The 22,849-nt window shown below is 36.9% G+C and overlaps 1 protein-coding gene across 1 annotated transcript in view; it reads left to right on the top strand.

Annotated features, from left to right (window-relative positions):
- Positions 1 to 22,849, top strand: part of LOC144964005 (pyridoxal phosphate homeostasis protein-like) — a 48,855-nt gene extending 26,006 nt beyond the window's left edge. The window contains exons 8-10 of the mRNA XM_078897948.1: positions 1,233 to 1,331; positions 8,288 to 8,399; positions 22,726 to 22,849. Coding sequence (XP_078754074.1) covers positions 1,233 to 1,331; positions 8,288 to 8,399; positions 22,726 to 22,787 — 273 coding nt within the window. The 3' untranslated portion in view covers positions 22,788 to 22,849. The remainder of the gene's footprint in view (positions 1 to 1,232; positions 1,332 to 8,287; positions 8,400 to 22,725) is intronic.

The following is a 22,849-nucleotide window of genomic DNA, read 5'->3' as shown; positions in this document are numbered from 1 at the left end:
TAAGCAGCTGTCCCAATTAAGAGGCGTCCCCATTACTGGCTTGGACTGTATTTAATGTTAACGTAATGTTTGCAAAATATCCATCATTTTGTTATTTCTGTTATTTGGCAGGGTATATAATCTTTTGATATTTTTTTTTCAGTCATAATACATTTTTCTTCAAATCACACGTGGTATTAAAAAAATAAATGTTCTACTTCTTTCAATCTTATACATTATTATTAACTAATTATTCCTGTACGATTTGAAAAAAAGATTATCACAATCCATCCATTAGTCCTCTCGTAATCATTTTTTTTTTCTTGATTTACTGAATTCTAAGCTAGAACTAAAAAATGGCTCAGGATTGGGTGGGGAATTGCTGTGGCCGCTCAGTTAAAATGTTAGGTTGGCTTTAAGTCCACTGAAATTTTTATTTCTTTTACAATCTTCCAACAATGAATTTTCCCTTAGTTGCTCTGACAATCTATGATGATTTTAAAAAATTAATTCACACTATTTCAAGTTAATTTGTGATTTTTATATCCAAGTTTTCCCCTCGCTTTAAGCAAATTTCTTGTGTGATATTATCCAGATGAAGGGGTTAAAAAAAAAGTAAAAGGAGAATTTGTTGAATACTAAAATTTAAAAAAAAATTGCTTTTGAAATATTATAAAAATTTGCCAAATATATGTCATGAGTAAACTGTAACAATTCAGTTGTTGCCTCATTTATTTAAATAACATGCAATTCATAGGAAAAAGAAAGAACCAATACATCATCTTGATAGTTACAAAGATGTTCAAGAAAAATGTATGTATATTCATACATGCATCATTTTATAAGAGTAACATACTTGACTTGACTTACTTGACTTAGATGCCTTTCGCGTCTCGACCGAAAGATCGGGTCGCCTTGGCTGTTTCCAGTATTTCCTGTGTGAGGTGTCTCCAATATTGCCGGTCCTCTGCTAGGGTTCTCAGATTTTCAAGGTCCCCTGCCCTTATGAGACGAATGCTTTGTCCAAGAGTATACAGTATTATACAAGTATAATAATGTCAAAAATTACAACAAAAACTTCTGAGCCACATGGGTTAAAAGATTACTAAAAGACATGATTTTGTTTTGCCATTCATTTGTTCCATAAATTGTCTGACTTAATGAAAGTAAATAACTGATACTTTTTTTCTCATCACAAGATATTATATTATTTAAAAGTCAGAGAAATAGCTACATATATTCTCCTATTCCAGACTTTGATCTCCCTACGTGAAGAAATATGCAACGCTTTAAACATTCCAATTGAAGACATGGAATTGAGTATGGGGATGTCTGCTGATTTTGAACATGCTGTAAGTTGTACTAAGAAAAATGGGAAGTAGGAAGGTCAGGCACTTCACACACGGAAAGGTCACTTTGTAACCTGGACTGACCCCCCCCCCCCCCGGAACGGTTCCAAAAATGTTGCTCATTGTTCTGTTTTTCAACTTGATTTCCTGATCACCATCCTCGCTGTCCGTGTTTTCTTCATTTTGTGTTCACAAACTGACAATGGAAAATCAAGTTGAAAGACAGAACAATGAGCAAATTTTTTACTTGAAACAAAACTAGAGTTTAGTCTGCCATAACTCTAGCCACTTCCATGTAGGCGACCGGCGCACACAGGCTGGGCAAGATCGCATTCGTCCCTGACCTCCCATAGTGGGCAGGGAGGTACTTACTGTGTCTTCTATTCCCCTACATCTGGTTTCCAGCATGCCTTGGAATGAGATTATTTGGTTTTGTACTGGTCCTGGCCGGATGCCCTGGCTGAGAGGGAAACAGTCAAATGTATAGTTCGTTTTGGGAGATGATATTTTTTCCCTTGTAAATCATCTCTCTGTTATGCATTGTATTATGTTTTCATTATATTATATATGATTTGTAAGACATTTGAGTGTATTCCTCTTAGTGGGGACCTGTGCTTGTGTCTGGATGAGACTTTTTAGTGGTCTCAAACTAATTACTTTGATAGTGTGCTCTTGGAATCTACACCTGTTTCTTATTTGAACCAATTCCCCTTTGTCTTACCTTTTCTTGGGTGCTTTTATTATAATTCTAGAACTTTTTACTATCCCATTTTCTTCCCTTTTACTGGCGCTGATATGACCTTAATGTGTTGCAAGTGCCGTAAAAACCCTTAAAAACAAAAACAAGGTCGCATTCGAAAGATCTTTATATCAATTATAAAAATTCTGCGGGGAGGGAGGGCAAACTACACAAGTAAATATAACAACACTATGTGGGCCTGCCCAGTCTCACCAGTGGTTACCATCGCTGGTGATTTTTCACCAGATCTAGTGACTTGTGTTGGGCTCTACATTTCTATAGAGATGGTTTTATTACTTTTTATTTCAAACTTTACAAAAATCGTGTTTCTAGATTTGTCCAACTGAAAATGTATTGTTTAAAAAAAGAGAATAGTCTAGAGGAAACCTTCATAACCCTTTTATAACGTCCGCCAAAAATGTTTTAACGGAATCGGAATGCGATATATATGCGGAGTGTTATCATGATTAGTGCCGGTCTGTAGACATTGAGCATTTTTAATGAAATGTGATTTTGTATGCGGTAATCATAGGATCCATCATTGGTTACAAGATAGATGCATCAACCCCCTAAGTGCAACTGCGCATCCTGATTGCCTTGTGAACATCTCTGATGGAAAAGTAAACCCTCAATCTGTCAATGTAGACGATTCTATCAGCATCGGTACCACGGACATGAAATAATTTGAGAAAACATGGCCCAATGGATTCTATAAAGCACGTTCTACCAAAGTGACAACAATGGCAGCTGGGAAAAAATCTATTCAAAGTGACCGAAATACGACACAAGTTTGCTTTATTCTCGCGCTATAGGATTAATGGCTTGTCAAGATTTTGACATGGAGTCTCTCTTTAAATATGAACTGGCACCATTGCCGACATCTTTATTCAGTGACAATGGAGACATGCGTACTGCTACTACAAAAGCTGCTCTGAAGAGAAATCTGCAAGAAACTGTCTCTGCTCGTGGGGGACAACATCCTGAGATCGTGATCTTAGATGGATGCTCACTCCTTTATTGTGTAAACTGGCCATCAAACGGAACCATCCAAGACTATGTCAATAGTTTTTGGACACTCTTATTGTCGAAAATGGACAGAAGTGACGTGCACCATGTCTTTGACAGATACCATGATTTCAGCATCAAAAGTGCTACTCGACAAAGTCACAGCATAAAAGTTCAAACGGTACACCAACTTACATTACACACTCCTCTGCCTGCTCAAGCCTCAATTCTTGCCTGCACTGAGAACAAAAAGCAATTGATTAGCATACTCTGTACGGAATTAATGTCCAGGGCTGTAGCTCAACCACGTGAAAGGCGTCTCGTTATCACAGGACACGAAAATGCTCCTCTCCAAATTAAAAATGGAAAAGTCTCCACAAGGACAGACTTGGAGACAACACACGAGGAAGCGGATGTCACTCTGGTGCATGCTGCTTCATTGACCAATGGTGGTTAGTGACGGATGTCTTTGTGCTGTTAGTTCATTTCTACCACAAGCATGGATGAAAGTTCGCCGGCATATGCCGGAAATTCCGGTTTTTTAGTAAATGTAATAATTGCCTTCCGGCATTTTGACTCTTCTGCCGGCTTTATCATTATTGCACCGCCGGAAATACCGATGTGTAGACTGTTTAATATTCTTTCAAAGGTGACAATTGAACACATGTGTCACTTTTCTTTCATGCATTTGATCTGTTTACACACCAGCTGATGAGTCGCATTTTGTACTAGTACTACATCTAACTTTTCAGTTGGTTATTAAACGCTGGTTTTCACTATGACCTTTCACACCACTTTTGAAGATTTGCATTGAATTATGCATATAAGCTTATTTTATACTTCAAATGGCCTCAGATCTCATTTAAGCTTCTACTTTTTGTTAAATAGAACTTGTCAAGTGAAAATAAAATATAACCAACATCTTTGACAATGAAGCCTTCAATCAAGGACTGTATTGCCAATAAACATAAACATAAATGGGTTATTTCCCTTTATAATACAACTAAAAATACTTTATTTTGATTGTTTACATTTATAATATTTTTTTTCTTTAATATTTTGTATGAATCTAATTTTTAAAATTATTATTATTAGAATGGGGAGCTGTAAGAACACACTAAAAAATGCACTAAGACTATTTTTGGGGTATTCAACTTGTATATCACATAGGTGGGTATTTCCCATTTTTGAACCAAAAGTAGTAGTAGTTGTAGTATTCGTAGTTGTCACCACTGCTACAAGCATCACAGCATTGACACTGCCACAACCATTATCACCACGACCACTAGAGCATCATCACTACTACAACCTATACCAACACTAGCATCAAAACAAGTACCATGGTTGGGGTCTCTTGATCACTTCTTTGGGGTGTTTCGAATTGTAATAGCCCTTGGTATTGCAATTTCTGAGCCTTTTACTATACAAATTTTAAGTGATGGCTTATCTTTGTGTCTCCATAAACCAGGTAATACTGTAATCACTAGAGATTGCTTCGAATGAGTGTTTAAATGATAGAGATCATTTTGCTTTGGGTTTGGTGTTAGCTTTTATATAAATTTTGTTTTCAATCATGCAGACTAAATACTTTTTCCTTTTTTTTTTTGCTTTAAAAAAAACACATTTAGGGTCATAGAATTATCTGTACTTCACTCTGGGAAGGTTGGCACTCAACTGGCTAGTCGTAGATCGCAAATAATTCAATTAACACCTTTTTCAGGCAAACCGGCTTCACCGGTCTGTCTTTCAGGCAAATTGATCCCCGTTAACTTTCACCCATGACCACAAGCTTGACTTGGACTCCAGCCACTGCTCGATGACGATGAAAGCTACAAGTGGGGTCGGTGGACTTGTTGACATTGGGAAAACGGTCTCAAGAAATCAAGAAATTGCGCCTTATCTTCTGGCAGCACATGCGCTATCTGGCTGTGATACTGTGGCTAAACCATATGGTATAGGGAAAAACACAGTCATCAAAGTTCTTCATAAGGGACACAGACTGGACAACCTTGGAAACACCAGTGTCAGTTTTGAAGATGTTATCAAAGAAGCCACATTCTTCATAACTGCATGCTACGGCGTTCACGATGAAGCAAATATGACTGGCGCTAGGTACAAAGTTGAAGAAAATGGGGGGAAAAAATCATTAATAAGGTCCCTGACTTGAAAACCATACCCCCTACCTCAGAAGCATTCTGTGAGAACACCAAAAGAGCGCACATTCAGACAGCAATTTGGTATCATAGTCTTCGAAAAAACTCCCCCAGATTTACAACCAACAGATTTTGGATGGATGAAGTTACCAGCAACCAAATCACTTGTTCCAACCACAATGCCAAGCAACACACAGAGTGTACCTCCCGAGTTGTTAGAGACTATTCAATGCGGGTGTTCTTCTGAACAACCTTGTGGATCATCAACATGTGGCTGTGTTGCCGCGCAGCTTCCATGCACAATATTTTGTAAATGCCATGATCGTGAGTGCTGTCAAAATCGCCTTTATCAAGCTGCTTCCGTGTCCTGCAATGAGTCAAGCGACGAAGACATTGATGATGAGTGATTTAGTTTACCAGAGATACAGGTCAGATATGCCGAAAATTGTCATTCTATTTTTTGTCCTTCAGTAAATAGCCATGTAAAAAAGCAAAGGCGAAGAAAACTAAAGACTCAAAACAAGGCACAGTCTTTCTGTATGGAGACTCTCTCCGTGTTTTTGTGTGATCTGACACATTTTCCACAAAAAATGTCAATTTTGATTATCCCAGTTATACTTTCACCACTGTAGGAAATTTAAATACCAACAAATAGCATAAATTTAAATCTAAATTCTGTATTGGTTCTGTCAAGGCCTTCAATTTGATACCAAACACGGCTATATTTGGGTCATTTTACGTGACCATCTTGACAGTGACCTTGACCTTTTGGATAGTTAAATTGCTAATAACTTGTCAACTATTCGGCCAATTTTAAAAATAGAAGTATTTTTGTAATTAATTTGACTAAATCTTTCATTCTGTATAATATAAAATGATTTTTGAGGATTTTTAAAAATGACCTTTTCATGACCTTTGTGACGTAATTTCTCAAAATGCTCAATGTGCTCAGGGCAGCACTATTCAGACATTTAATCTTGAGATGTTCAACTTTGATAAAATGCAAAAAAAAATTTGGCGGACGCTTTTTTTGGGTCATGGTTAAAATCATGATTTGGCAACCAGACTAGAAGAGTTGTTTCTTTGTGTGCGTCTGCTCTCTTTCCATCGGCATCATAAAGAGTACTTATCATGGTTAGTGGGTTTGGCGTGTGGGTGGGGTGAGGGGGGGAATAGTATTGCCTGCCCACTCTAGAACGACACGAGCTGCCACTGCTTTTATGTTTCAGTTGGGTTGTCCCCTTGAATGTCTGGGCCGTCTATCATGACACTTTTTACTGTTATACTGTTGTTTGACTGTGAGTTCATCCGTCGGTTATGCTGGTGTGTGTGTTCGTAATGTCTTGAGTTAATTAAGTTGTGTCGCACACTTCAAGCATTCAAGTGTTTCTATTCTCTACCCTTGTCCCAATCGAATTGTTTGTTTATAAGGACAGAATTTTGTCTCTAAAATATAAAATTTTCCTTGACAGAGAATAAATGTCAAAGTAAAACACTCTCCGGGCAGTCCGGGGCAGTAATCGAAAGTTGAACCTGGGTAAGGCATCTTCTGTATGTCTGTCTGAAAGGGAAGTCAGGTACAATCAAGAGTCATCCACAAGTGAATATCTTTTATGAAGTGAATTTCTGTCCCGTTTTTGTAATTGTGACTAAATTCCTGATGGTGTCATCAATTTCAGCATCATTTTAGACTTGGATTAAAAAAGAGAGAGTGTGGTTTGCCACTTTAAAAGATGTGTAAGAAATAGTACCAGACAAAACGCTTTGTCTGCAATGACTACAACTGCAAGAGCAGTTTTACATACATGAATTGCATTGGACATCCTTAGATGAACGGTGAAGTGAAAGCTGCCTTGTATTTTTTTCACAAAATATTAATATACACTGCAGTGGGTTAAGTTAAGATACGCTCATGAGGGCCAGAAAAAGAGTTTATCTTTACTAAGGTTTATCTTATCCAAACTCAAGTGTTATCATCATTATTATTATTATTATTATTATTATTATTATTATTATTATTATTATTATTATTATTATTATTATTATTATTATTATTATTATTATTATTATTATTTTGCAATTGGAAATGAAATAATAATAAGGAAACAGGCCGACTGGAAATTACAGGCATGCCAGTTTAGTATTTTTGTTCCGAATTTCAAAATCTCAAATTTTATTGAAGCTGTTTGGAATGATAAAAAAAAATAGATTTCACATCTTGGCATCGTTTATTATTTTCTTACTTTAAAGAATAAATATTTACTAATTTGATACATGATATAGTCCTGACATCCAGAGAGAGAGTTCTACCTAGAAATTTTCTGCGTTATTGATTTGACACTTGACGTAATAAATTTATTTTCAAAATAAAGACTGGAGAGATTTGATTTTCATTGATTTCGAAATTTTACTGAAATAAACTGCAAAGAAAAACTTGATTCATAAGTCTCAAATTTAATAAGTTTATGGTTTTTGACAAGTTAGGGTTAATTCTCTTAGATCGATACTTGAAGTAAACATTTTCAGACAAAGCGTTTTGTCATTGTTTGACATTGTTTGTCCACCTCTGTGGATGCAGGTGTTGATCTTCAGTTAACATGCTTGTTGGAATGTGTGATAATGTTTAGCATGTGTTTTTTAGATTAGATTTGAGAATGAAATGTAACATTTTAAACTTAGATCGAACAAAATAGGTGTTTTGGATTCAATACAATGAAATATGAAAATAAATGGGTTAAATTGGGAAATTTTCATGTGTTCAAGGTTTATGTGTTCAACATTTTTGTGCACACTGTATTTTTAACTTCATATAGGAAGTCTCCTACAAATTGGTTTTATATATTTTTATTTTATATGCAATTTTATGGACCCTATGTACAGTGTACATCTGGCCGCTCGCCATTTGGGAATGATCCCCTGGCCTCTCCCACAGGATGCTCAGAGACAAAAAGTCAAGATAAACTTTTTATCTGATCCCAAGAAATTTATCTTATGCGGACTCCTTTTTAGTCCCTTTTACTTTATATTGTAATAACATGAGGCATGTATTTCTATTTTGACAGATCGAGGCTGGAAGTACTAATGTAAGAGTTGGTACCACCATTTTTGGACAACGTATAAAAAAAATAGAATCAACACCTACAACTGCTGACAGTTTAGTGGACACAACTCAAGGTGTGGAAAATATTTCTATTAGCTAGGATCAAACCTGACATTATATCAGGCCTGTAAATCTTCCGTCTATTGTCGGATTTCCGACAGTACGATTTTGCTCTATAAGTGCTAAAAAAAAAAAAAAGAAAAAAAAAAGAAGATAATAGTAAAAATAAAATTCGTAACCCCAAAGAACAGAACCAATAAAAAAGTAAATAAAAGACTTTTATTTCATTCCTCGAAAAAATGTGATTTTATTGTTTCAAATGCCGACTAAAAAAAAAACAAAACAAAAAAACGTTTTATTTGTCGCATCAAAGACAATACATGCCGTCTATCAGTTAGCTATAATATTATCATGCCACCTACACACTCCGCTAGACGTGTATGTACAGTAGAACATGAAAGTAACGTACTCGGAAATAGTGAGAACTCGGAAATAGCGAGTAAAATCTAAATCCCCGTTTTTTTCTCTTATTTGAGTCAATAAAATTAGCATGAAAGTAGCGAGTATGAAAAAGAGGTCAACTCGGAAATAATGAGCATTTCCTGCCCCAGCCTAGGACTTCGAAAGAAGTAAAGCAAAACAACAGACAAGGGCGATTTAAATATTTTTAGCCTAGCTTCTTTCCTTTTTTGTATTTTTCGTTACGAGTAACATTACATAGTAGTAGTAGCCTAGTCTGTAGTAGTACATTGTAGGGGAAACACATTTGGGTGTGTGTGTGTTTGTGTGCGTGTGTGTGTATTGGGGATGGGGGTCAATTATTCACCCAATGTGGTGCCACGCGACACGCGAGGTAAGCACTGGCAGCCAAGATGTCAACACTTAGCAGCATCGGTCAGCAAGTAGCATTCGTTAACGAACGACACGATCAGCCAGAGAGGGGAGCGTGGAACCATCATTTTCAGTGGGTCAGTGATTGAGTGCTGATGCGCTTGCTTACCTCATCAAACATGCCTAGTGCATACAAACACTCGCACACACACACACACACACACACACACACGAAATCTTGATGGAAATGGAAGGGGTGGATCAACTTCAACCCGTGGCCATCATTACGTAGTTAACGAAGGCCGTGTTCAACCCCGCCCCCACCCCACTTTATCCACACACAGTCATTTGCATGCACGCGCGGCACACACGCACAAACACACACACACACACACTCATTGTCTTTCCATATTTTTGTACAGCCGAGTGACCTTTCCTGGCAACTCGGGAATAGCGAGAACTCGGAAATAGCGAGTAATCAGGAGTGGACCCGTCGAACTCGCTATTTCCGAGTTCTACTGTATTCACTGCCTGGCTACTGTGCCACAGCCAGCGAGAGAGAGGTTGCGAAGTTCGTGCGAGTCGTCTTCACACACACACACCTAGTCAGTAAATAACGCACACACAGAAGTGTGTCGAACCAGACCGGAAGGTTTCTCTCTATTTTGCTACCAACACACATGCTTATCTCCTGTTCTTATTTCTCAGTCTCTATATTTCTTTGGTTCCATCCCGATGTGAGACGGACAAAAAATAATGCGAAATAATTATTTTTCTTCGAAATATATATTCTTCTTCGAAAGCTCTCACACCACCGCACCACCTCCTCTTCTTCTTCTTCTTCTTTCTTCTTCTTCTTCTTCTTCTTTTCTTCTTCTTCTTCTTCTTCTTCTTCTTCTTCTTCTTCTTCTTCTTCTTCTTCTTCTTCTTCTTCTTCTTCTTCTTCTTCTTCTTCTTCTTCTTCTTCTTCTTCTTCTTTTTCTACTTCTTCTTCTTCTTCTATAAGAATTAATCCAAATACAGTAGAACCTCCCGATTACGACACCTCCGAATAGCGACAACCTCCTGATAACGACATTGACCCGTGGTCCCGATTTTTTTTTTTTCTATTTAAGATCAGTAAAAATAACCTCCAAATAACGACGCACTTTTTGATAAAACCTCCGAATAACGACATAATTTTGGCGATTTTCGGCAGTTTTCGTAGATATCTGATACTAAAAATACCGAGTATGAGTACTCAAAAGTTTATAAAAACGATTCCTGCTTGAACCAATGAGAACGCAGCTTTTTTTGACGAATCTTGGCTGATATGCATTAATAAAAACCAAGGTATAAATCTAAGCGTAAGCAAGTAAACACAAAATCTTGGAAAATGTGATATTATGTGGTGATAGAAGTAGTAGTAGTAGTAGTAGTAGTAGTAGTAGTAGTAGTAGTAGTAGTAGTAGTAGTAGTAGTAGTAGTAGTAGTAGTAGTAGTAACACAAAATCTTGGAAAATGTGATATTATGTGGTGATAGAAGTAGTAGTAGTAGTAGTAGTAGTAGTAGTAGTAGTAGTAGTAGTAGTAGTAGTAGTAGTAGTAGTAGTAGTAGTAGTAGTAGTAGTAGTAGTAGTAGTAGTAGTAGTAGTAGTAGTAGTAGTAGTAATAATAATAGTAGTAGTAGTAGTATAGTAGTAGTAGTAGTACTGTCATCTGCATTTTTTGCGGCCGCAAATATCAGGGCGATCCGCAAATTTTGGCAAATTTTGGGAAAATTGGCAAATCGTGGCAAATTTTGGGAAAATTGGCAAATCGCGTGCAAATTTTGGGGGAAAAAAAGAAGCGGAAACAAAATAACGAAAAAAAAAGTGCGAAACTTGAGAAATGTTGCAGCTTTGCCTGGGCCCAAACCAAGGGAAGCTACTCTCTACGGATAATGATCCTTTAAAATCTTTGTAACAACGCTAATCACAGTCATTTCATTTCTCAAGTCCTTAAATGTAATAAATTGTCTTTTATATAATTTTTTTCTGTATCGCATGTTAATTTGTACTGAAACGCTTAGTTTTCCTCCGCAAATTTTTGGGCAAATTTTGGTCTTTTTGGCAAATTTCTTGGCAAATTTTGGGTTTTTTTTGGGGCAAATTTTGGCAAATTCTAGGTCCCAATTTGTCAAAAAAATGCAGATGACAGGTAGTAGTAGTAGTAGTAGTAGTAGTAGTAGTAGTAGTAGTAGTAGTAGTAGTAGTAGTAGTAGTAGTAGTAGTAGTAGTAGTAGTAGTACAGTGCACTCTGGATACGTCGACGTTGCCTAAGTCGATTTTTACCCAAGTCGATTTTTTTTCTTGGTCCCTCCCCCTTCTTCCTATATAACATTAGTAAAAAAAAAAAAAAAACTCCACATAAGTCGATGTCGCTAAAGTCGATGTTCTTATCACTCATGACCACAATAAAATCACAAATAAACAAGTATTTCCATTGGTTAAAAAAAGCTACCGGTAAGAATTTTCAGTGGTTAAGTATATCCGCGAACGATTGGCGCACATTGATGTGATTGTGATGTAGGTGCTTTGCCTGACGTCCGTGTTCAATGTACGTAGATGAGCAGTATTGAATAACTTTAATTTCTCCATCTCAAATTTTACATTGTCGCAAGTTCAAGATTTTTTTTTGGTTCTAATCCCAGGCCATCCTATGTAATTGCCCTCTTAATTAGTATCAATTTTATCAAGAATTCAAGTCAAGTCTACAACTACAATGGCAAACCTATCGCGGAAAAGGAAGATTCGATGCATTTGGAAAGTCTGGCATGCGACAGAAAATCATCGCATAGGAAATTGGCATACCGGAAGAAGCATGACCTTGACCTAGAGGCTCCTACCCTTCCGCTTTTCACGGAATAGTTTCCCTTAATTGGTATACATTCCACATTCAAGGCAAAAATTCCGCTTTTCATCTTTCCAATCCAGAAAAATTTAAAAAAAAAGAAGTGAGCTATGGCTTATTTCGTCAGCATCTCCTATGGTCAATCAACACACATTTTGTGTGTCTGATTAGTCCCTTCAAAGTGTGTGCTGCTAATGTGGGATAGTATTATATTTATATGTTTGGGAGGGGGGTTGACCAACGTATTATTATTATTATGTCGACTCCAATTTTTGAGGTCAATGACCTTGGTAATATTATATGTTGGCTTCAATCGGTAATAATATTATTGAGTACGGTCAGCTTCTTTCCCTATTTAATTTTAGCCCTGTGTGTGTGTGTACCGGCATGCGCATTTGTTTGATTAGGTGTGTGTGTGGGGGTGGAGGAGGGTCCTGACAAGGTTATATCCATCCATTCAATGCTTTGCTCTCAGACGGCCAGGATCTGTGTGTTCTCTATTATTATTTGACCCCATTCTTAGTCTTTACACAATCTGTACATTTTTACACATTTAAAATTTTACCATTTGAGTACTTTTGGACTGTCTATTACATTTTCTGTTGCAAAGCATGTCATAGTCAATAACAGTAACTTGATTCCGCTTTTTTATCTCAAATTCCGATTTTGATGTATTCTGATTCCTCTATGGGGCCATTGGGGATAGGAGCCTCTGATGGCCACTACAGAGACCGTGCCACATGAAGGGACATACTTATTCTAGATTGGTTTGCTTTGTTCACGTGCGTTTTTTGCTCATAACACTCCGGTTAAGTTGATTTTCGGATAAGTCGATTTTTTTTCTCGGTTCCCCTGGGCATCGTCTTATCCGGAGTCCACTGTAGTGTTTTTGAGGGAGGAGGAGGAATTTTGTATGTTTTAAAGGGTTTTACAGCGCCTGTGACACATCTATGTCATATCAGCGCCAGTAAAAAGGAAGAAAATTGGATAGTAAAAAACATTCTAGATTTACAATTGAAATGACATAAGAAAAAGTAAGACAAAGGGGAATGGTTTAAATAGGGAACAGATGTAGATTCCAGGAGCATACTATCAGTGTACTCAGTTCAGATCACCTAAAAGTCTCATCCAGACACACGCACAAGAACCCTCTAAGAGGAATACACTACAATGTTTTGTTTGTTTTGTCAATGTTAATAAAAACTGGTCCCGCGGGCCTTACCACGCCCACTTTGTCCGCCATCTTGGAAACCTCTAAATAACGACACCTCCGGATAAAGACATAAAAACTCGGTCCCGTGGCATGTCGTTATCGCGAGGTTCCACTGTAAACGAAAGAATCAGCGTAAACATTTAACACAAAGAGGAGCGAAGATACGCAGCTTCCCGTGTCGAGCACTAGACGTCTAGATACACATCCTTCAAAAGGGTAGGAATTCTTCTCTTCCTTTCATTTTACAACTAACTCAGACCTAGGACCTCAAATAATTGGGTTTTTTTTTGTTTTGATACCATAAGATAAGGACCTCGTTATAAATAAGTAGGGGAAAGTGACATGATTTGACTAGTCAATTGACGTGTCAGTGTCATGTCTGTGTTGTGTCCATATTTTTGTCCTGCTGTGTCTATTTTCGCGTTTCAAAAAGTTCCGACAATTTTTTCACCAACCATTTACAGGCCTGATTATATACATAGTTCCAATTTTGATCATTCAAATTATTGTGTTTTTATGTTTGCATGCTTATTTATGCATCTGTTCCCATATCCATTATTGCTGCGTTTGGTCTGTTTTTGTCGGGTTGAATCTTAAAGAGTTAATGGTGTGTTCGGATCAGTCTCAGTTCTGGTTAAGAAAGCCAAAGTTGTATCAAGAACTAATAGTCAAATCCATTCAACCTCAGAATTTTGTGTTAAACCTGACTGGGAATACTCATAATGGTCATCTTCAACAAGAAAATGATAATTACAAAATGAGACTGAATGGCCTATTACTATTAAGCTGTCATCTGCATTTTTTGCCAAATTGGGACCTAAAATTTGCCCAAAAAAACCCCCAAAATTTGCCAAGAAATTTGCCAAAAAATTTGCCGCACTTTGGGTCCTTATTTGAAGATTTTTTGACGAAACGATCCATGACTGAAGTTGGAAGTTTAAGTGACTCGATTTATTTGACTTGAGAAATGAAATGACTGTAAATAGCGTTGTTACAAAGATTTTAAAGGATCATTATCCGTAGAGAGTAGCTTCCCTTGGTTTGGGCCCAGGCAAAGCTGCAACATTTCTCAAGTTTCACACTTTTTTTTCTCTATTTTGTTTTCGCTTCTTTTTTTCCCCAAAAATTTGCCACGCGATTTGCCTATTGTCCCAAAATTTGCCACGATTTGCCAATTTTGGGAAATTTGCCAAAATTTGCGGATCGCCCTGATATTTGCGGCCGCAAAAAATGCAGATGACAGATTAAGTGTTAGATTTCATTAGGATGGCCAAGCACATTAAAGTGGGACATAATTGTGTTAAGTAGAAATCAAGGTTCCCCAGTCAGAGTTCCCATTTCCCCCTATGGGAACTGTGCTGATAGAAAATAAAATTCTGGCTATGTGTCTAGTGATATGACATTCACCTTTGGATCAGAAAGTCCTGGGTTTGAGTACCAAGTGGTGCGTAGTTAGTCCCTGGAAAAGGTTCTTTTCTCACTTTCTCTCACCATACTCAAGTGTAAATGAGTACCTGGTCATAAACGTTGTCTCTGTCTGAAAAAAAAAATTGTAACATCACCAGACAGACATCATGTCTCGTCTTACATGTTAAGTGTTGCTGTTGGCTAGGGACCCCTTGTAAAGCGCTTTGAGTGCGTTTAATGGATATTGCGCTACCTATATAAAAACAAGTATTTTAGTTTTTTAAAATAAAATTGTACGACAAAGATATGCACCAGAAAATGGCAAAGCAATGCAAGGCAGACTATAATACATGTATATACTGGCAGTCTTCATTATAGATCCTTGTGGTTTTGATTTCAATATCACTGTTTTACTAAAATGCATTGTATTTTTATAAATTGAACAGATTGATTTTCACCCAAGAATGTGTCAGAAAAGAAAATATCTTTTCGATATAAGATGAATTTAAAAAATTCATTCATTGCTAGAATTTTGATTAAATTCCTCATTAAAAAGTTTTGTTTTTGATTGGTACTTATTTCAAATATTTAATGATGCAGTTATTGCATATAATATAACCAAGGAAATGGCACCATCACGCCATTCCAAGAAAAATGGTTTTGAATAAAGATGAGAATGGAAAGCCCCTTTTGTTTTGTATTGATTGTGTTTTGCCTTTTGTTTTTTCCCTTCATTAGAAGTGTAAAAATTACTCACAGTAGTCACATCCAGAATTTTAATGGATGATAGGTTACCTCTCTTTGCCTGCTACTGCTGTTCTATTTCTACTTGTGTTCTGAGAAGGGTGCCATACATAAGATATAGCCTACAGCTCTAATTCTCTGAAAACAGTAATAGAGAAAACTATCCATAGAATAATCGAGCCTTTGTATCCATTCAATTTAAAAAATGCTCAACAGTAACAGCGACAAAACGGAAGCTATGCTCATCGGAACATCAACAAACTTGTATAAAGCTGAACACATCACGGAAATGGAAATACAAGTGCAGCACGGAAATCTCGAACAAGTTGGGACCGTGATCATTCAAACTCATCCCAAATTTTTCCATTATTGGTCTGTGTTATCATTCCATTCCTTCCTTGAACTAATTTTCACCTCGGTCTATCAACAAATTTTCTCAAACTAATTTCACCCATCCAACATAAACAAAGGTTTTTAAAAAAATACGCCCAGTGATTTCGACCGCTACTGTGATATTGGCAGTTACATATGTGTGTATCAATGCAATCTACGCTGCATGTATGTGTGGCTCTAGACATAGTCAGGGATTCTGCGTACAAGGGTTGCCAGGACTTATTTCGGCTCGAAACGGGGGCGCCGTCCATTATGCGCATCAGAGGGGTATCCCCATTCCCTCTCTCTTGATCAGCCGGCGAACTGAGGATGGCGTGGGCAGTGGGCGGCGGGCGGGCTTTGTGTTGTTGGCAATCTGATGGCATAGTGATATATGAATTTATAACTGTCAAAATATTTTAAATGAATAGAAAAATTGAAACGCTTTCAAGCCAATTTCTGTTATTCTCTTGAATTCCGTCAGACATCGACTTTTTTTTTCTTTAGCTTCAAATTTTACGACTTTAAACGAGACCAATCGAACATTAATATTATGGACTATATTCCTGTCAAAGACAGTGATGCTTAAGCGAAGTTAGCCAAATTATTCCCATTCACCGATAATTCTATTATCTAGATAATTCAAAACCTTTGAAAAGAAGATGTTAATAAGACCAAAAAAAAAAAAAAAAAAAAAAAAGAAAACAAACAACAACGACAATGAAGATTTAAAAAAAAAACCCACTAAAAAACAAAACAAAACAGAGTTGAGTTGGAAATGTGGCCAAATTTTGTGACATTAATTTTAATGGCAGTTAGCACATTTCGGCACCCCTTGTCGTACTAGAGCTAACGTACTGAGGTTAACAATAATAATAATAATAATAATAATAATAATAATAATAATAATAATAATAATAATAATAATAATAATAATAATAATTTAAAAAAAAACCAAAACTACCAATTAATAATTCTGCATAAACCAATATTTAAAAGCTCACAGGTGATCTAGCGCCAGTAGAAAAAAAAGGATAGTTTTAATCGAAACCCCTTCCCCCAACAAAATACAAAGAAACCAGCGCGTACTGGCCATTAACATGGTACTAGATGCTAATGGTACTACTGACCAATAGCCTCAACATACCAATAAATCAAATAATCAAGTTCCATTTACTCAAGCGGAGATTTGTCTTAGGGTCTATTCCAAGGAAAGACTGGAATCCCGGGTGTCAGCCGCAGCTCACCATCGCAAATTGAGCTAGGGAGAGGTGGCTTTCTTCGGGCCATATATATAAAAAAAAAAATTAAAATAAATAAAATAAAATTTTATATATATATATATATATATATATATATATATATATATATATATATATATATATATATATATATATATATATCGGGTTCGAATCAGATACCCATGCATACCGCTGAGCTACACTGCCCCTCTCCACCATGTTTTTTTTGTTGTTGGCAAGGCACATTTTGCTGGAACCTTTCTGCATGTCCCGAGGAGTTAAAGGAAACCGTGCTGGACTGAAAGCCATTATAAAGTGATAACAGGCAAGATGAATCGAGATCCTGTAGATAATTGTTTGTTTGTTTTTAAGGGTTTTATGGCACATTTAGGTCGTATCAGCGCCAGAAAAAAAGGATGAAAATTAGATATAATAGTAAATACAATTAAAAGGGCTTGAGGAAAAAGTAAGCAAAGGAGAATGGTACAAAAAGGGAACAGATGTAGATTCCAAGAGCTCACTATCATTGTACTAAGTTTGTATCACCTAAATGTTTCACTCAGACACCAGCACAGCATCCCACACTCAAATGTTTACAAATCATATGTTAAAAATAAAAAATAACTCGTACATAACAGAGAGACGATTTACAAGGAAAAAAAAAAAGATCTCCCAAAACTAACTGTACATTTGACTGTTTCCCTCTCAGCTTGGGTATCCGGCCAGGGCCAGGACAAAACCAAGTAATCTCATTCCAAGACAAAGATAGAAAGCAAGTTGGAAAATAAATATAGGGGGTAGAAGACAGTAAGTAGCTCCCTGCTCACTGTGGGAGGTCAGGAACTGGCTTGCAGATAAACGACCGCAATTTCAATTATGAAAATAAAAAACAACAAAAGAGATGATAATTGTTTGCAATTTATTCCACATTATAATGAAAACATAAAAGATATGTTTACACACATACAATGTAAAGACATTCCGTTATGACATAAATAGTAATTAACATTTACAAGACACCATGATAATACACTGAAAACGAAGATAACTGATCACAAAGTGCGATGATGACAATATTAGAGTAATAACGACACACCACGGATTACATCTTCATTACATTCTTTCAACTTAGTCTGTGTTTCCCATTGTCAGACCCCATTTCCCTGTTGTTAACTTATCACAATAACCTGTGCCTTGCTACGAGGAGAATACATGCAGTGACCCTGCGAACGATCATTAATTATTCTGGCCCAGAAATCTATCGATTTAAAACTTTAAGCAGCCAAATTCAAGGAAATTTACATTATATCACTGATGTCTATTCCACTTTGCCCAGTCTGTAATTTTTGCAGAAAATTGGTAGTAATTTGTAAAAAGAGGTATCTATCTAAAGTGTTACTTTATTTTTCTTATCAAATAAGTAACGAACTTGTGTTTTACCAATGGATTATCCTGTAGCGATCTGGTCCCATTTATTTTGCTATAATATGTTATTAGTAATTTAAAAAAAACCCAAATAGCGAAATATATTTTTTGTAAAACCCCTGTTTAGCGACATCGTCATAGCAACAAACGGCAGTTGAAACCGATGTTTGATACCATCGTCATCTCAAAATAACCAAAAAATACCCCCCCCCCCCCTGTCGTACAGGTAAGGTGATCTAAAGGAAAAACTAGTAGATAATACACCAAAAAAATGTTTCTCTTCCTCAGGCATTGAAGATCATTGCCATCCTTATAATTTTTGTGTAAAAAACCTGAATATTGAATAAAATAATCTCAAATGACTCCAATATGCTCACGAAACTATGCACAAGCTAAACGATCAAAGATTTCTAAAATGAGTAGTTTTTACAGTTTGTACCTACCTTTCATGTCGCTGGGAAACTAAATAAGCACAATAAAGGATTTGGGGACCTGAAAATCCTGGCACTTTTAGGGAACACAAAAACAACAGGCCAAAACTCTCTGGCATTATGGTCGACTGCGTCATCAGACCATTTTTCTTTTCTGAACAATCAATAGCGGCTGAAACATATCACGATCTTCTGAATAAATATTTTTGCACACAGTTAGAACTCCAACCTAGTATCAATTTTTTCAGCAGGATGGCGCCCCTCCCAATTGGAGCTTGTTCGTCCAACAGCTTTTAAACACGTTTCCAGACAGATGGATTAGCCGAGATGGCCCTATTTAATGGCCACTACGTTCACCAAACGTCGCAACAATGGACTTTTTTTCTGGGGCTACATAAAAGAAAAAGTCTACAAATACAAAGTGAAAGTGACAGACCTAGTAGATCTCAACGGAAGAATTAAGGTGGCAGTTGAATCAGTCAGCAAAGAAATGCTCAAAAACACTTCGAGAGAACTTGAGCGAAGCATCAAAGTACTGATCATACAAAATGGTGGACACGTTGAAATCCATTAAAAATGAATTTTTAAAAATCGTAAAAAAGCTCTCAAAGTCATTTTTCGAGTTCTGGTTTGTGTTAAACAAAAAAGTGAATTATTTCTCTTTATTTTCTGCTAACATCCATGTGTGCTTAGCTGTGCTGGATGTTTCTCTGTAAACTATTTTCTTATTGGTTCCAAACTTCTGGGACACACTGTGCCCTGCACGACATTTAAACCGTATTTGATAAAAACATTTACAAGTACACATTGACATGTAACATGAGTTCCAATTAAAATACAGAAGGAATTTAACCGGTTAAGCAGTAGTCCAATACCAGCTTGTATGTCAGAAATGACTTTTCTTTTCTCACATCGTCTCTCTCTCTCCCCCCCCCCCCCCCCTCATCTTTAAATTATGTATAATATAATATAAGAAACCATGGTATGCATTACATATAGCGTACCCATGTCAGTATGTAAGAGTTAATGTAAGAATGTGAAAAGAATATCTACATCTTTAACCCTATCCCCACCAGCATATTTGGTATCTGATTCCTATCTGATGTGGAAAACGATGTCAGGAGAAGTAATTACAACGAACCTAAAATGCAAGGTCTACCCATAAAAGATCTGAGGTACGCAGACGACACTGCACTATTGTCCACAACACCGGGGGGACTAGAGAATCTAATAACATCTGTAAAGGAACATAGCGAGACCAAAGGCCTTAAGCTGAATATAAAGAAGACCAAAATCATGAATACTGACAAATGCAAAACAGATGCCATCATAAAAATCAATGGAGAAGAAATAGAAAGAGTAAAGAATTTTGAATATCTTGGAGCCAGGATTGAGTACAACGGGAAATCGGCCCCAGAGATCAGGAGGAGACTAGCAATGGCAAGATCAAAGCTAGAAAAGATGAATAATATCTGGAAAGGGCAGTGCATTCAAACAAAAATCAAAATCCTCAAAAGTGTTGTTTTCCCAACTGCAACATATGGATGCGAAGCATGGACTATCAGCAAAGCAGAGAGCACAAAGATCACAGCTTTTGAAATGGCATGCTACAGAAAAATACTCAGAATATCATGGACTGAAAAACAAACAAACAAAGAAGTCCTGAGAAGGATCGGAATAAAATCACCAATTCTTCTTCAAACTGTAAAGAAATTGAAACTAAACTATTTTGGCCACACGACTCGCCACGAATCATTAGAAAAGCACATTCTGCAGACAAGGGTAGACGGCAAGAGAGGAAGAGGTAGACCAACAAGAAGCTGGGAACAAGATATATGCGAATGGCTGGGAATGACAGCAACTCAAGCAAGTAGACTGGCGGAAAACCGTAATCTGTTTCGCAAGAAAGTTCGGGAAGCAACGTCCTACGCAGGATCAGCTGACTAGATAGATAGATAGATTCCTACCAGCATGGGTCTCTTAGACCCGGTAACAAAATAATAGGAAAAAAACAGCTGGGTCTATTAGACCCGGTGATAGAATAACTAAAACAATATCAGGCAAGGTTATTGAAGCATTGCTAAAGCTGTATGGCAAATGCCATAATGCAATGCCTTCTCACTTCTTTAACATTAGAGTTATCCTTTATGAGCAGCTCGTCCCCTTTCGAGGACGATGTAGCTTCCTGCAATATATGCCGAGCAAACCTGATAAATATGGCATAAAGATTTTTTTGGATTTGTGAGGCCTCCAGCAGTTACCCTCCGAAAGGAATGCCTTATCTTGGCAAAGGTACAACCTTCACCAGAGAGGCCACAAATGATTCTGTTGGATGTGACATTGTTAAAAACTTGACAGAAGATTTCAAAGACACTGGAAGAAATGTGACCTGCGATAACTTCTTCACAGAGTTAAAACTTGCTGAAGATCTTTTGAAAAGAAAGATGTCCATTGTAGGGACTGTTCGAAGGAACAAGAGATTCTTGCCTCCACTCTTTCAAGGCAAAAAAGAAAATACCATTCATGGACTCAAAATTTCTATTTCGTGAAGGGGTAACCTTGGTTTCTTTCCAAGGTAAGAGGAATAAGAACACCATTCTTCTTAGCACAATGCACAATGATAGTTCAGTCGACACTGAAACCAAGAAGCCAGATATAGTATTGGACTACAACAAAACCAAAGGAGGTGTTGATTCTATGGACCAAATGGCCCATGCTTTCACAGTGAAAAGAAAGACCAAAAGGTGGCCATTGGTCATGTTTTGCAATATGGTCGACCTTGCAGGAATTGCTGGTCGGGTAGTTTGGAATGCTGCTTTTCCAACAAACAACCTGGCACACAAGGACAACAGGCAGCTTTTCTTGATTCGTGCGGCAAAGGAACTGGTCTATCCAGAGGTAAAGCGACGATCACTGATCAAAACACTGAACATTCCCATCAGAAACAATATAGAAACTGTGTTGAAAAATCTTTCAGACATTTGTGCTACAGGAAGTCAAACACCATCTGCCACAAGGAATCTGACACCATCCAAAGCCAAGACACCTTCAAAAGCATCTCCGAGGCCATCCAAACGACAACGCTCTCCATCTCCGACGCCGACACGTCCAGCTGTCGCACGGAAGCGATGCCACATATGCCCTTGCAACAAGGATAGAAAGACCAAAACCTTATGCACCAGGTGCAGCAAACATATTTGTGGAGAGCATGCATCTGTTATTTGTCAAAACTGCAATTTCATTTTCATATAATTTAACTCAATAACATGTAAGGCACTAGATCATTAACTTTTAACCTTACTTGTGAATAGCCTACATATTTTTCAAGGAGAAATGACAATTATTATGAGTAATGGCATAGCTTACATTCTCAATGAACAGTCATAAGTATAAGAGACATTATTTTCAGTAGTGTTGTATTTGACTTGAAGTCTAATATTAACATTCTTTCATTGACTATGGGGATGAACGCACTTTGAACTACAAAGAGAGCAAACATTTAAAACTATATGAACAAAAAACAAATCAAAACAATAGTATGATCTCTGGTAATATATCATTAACCCTTTCATAAATATAAAAGAACTTAGGATGTGGTCAAGCCCATCACAAAATATCACACAGATTCACATAGCACGGCTGGCAACATACTTCTCATATGATTTGATGTTTCAATTTTAAAAGCAAGTTTTAACAAGCAATTTACATTACATTAATATTCAGCATTTAATGATTGTGACATCAACGAGAAATTTCAGAAACAAACCGAAAAATGTGCATAATTTTTGGGCCAAAAAGTATATTTTCTATCTGTAAACACAGAAACATAGGAAATTTAATTTTCTTTTTTTCTTGTGATTTTCAGCACAAATGATGAACGTAAAATTGAACATTGTTTTAAAGATGGCACAGATTGATCAAAGTTAAAGGTCAGAACTGTTGTTAGTTTTTTGTTAACAAACTGAAGAAACACCTTTTGAAATCATTAT

The sequence above is a fragment of the Berghia stephanieae genome, chromosome 2 (assembly GCF_034508935.2).
Source record: "Berghia stephanieae isolate SIO BIC M18660-M18661 chromosome 2, UCSD_Bste_1.3, whole genome shotgun sequence".
NCBI lineage: Eukaryota > Metazoa > Mollusca > Gastropoda > Nudibranchia > Aeolidiidae > Berghia > Berghia stephanieae.
Note: the sequence above shows the minus strand (reverse complement) of the source record. Positions and strands in the feature narration are given on the sequence as shown.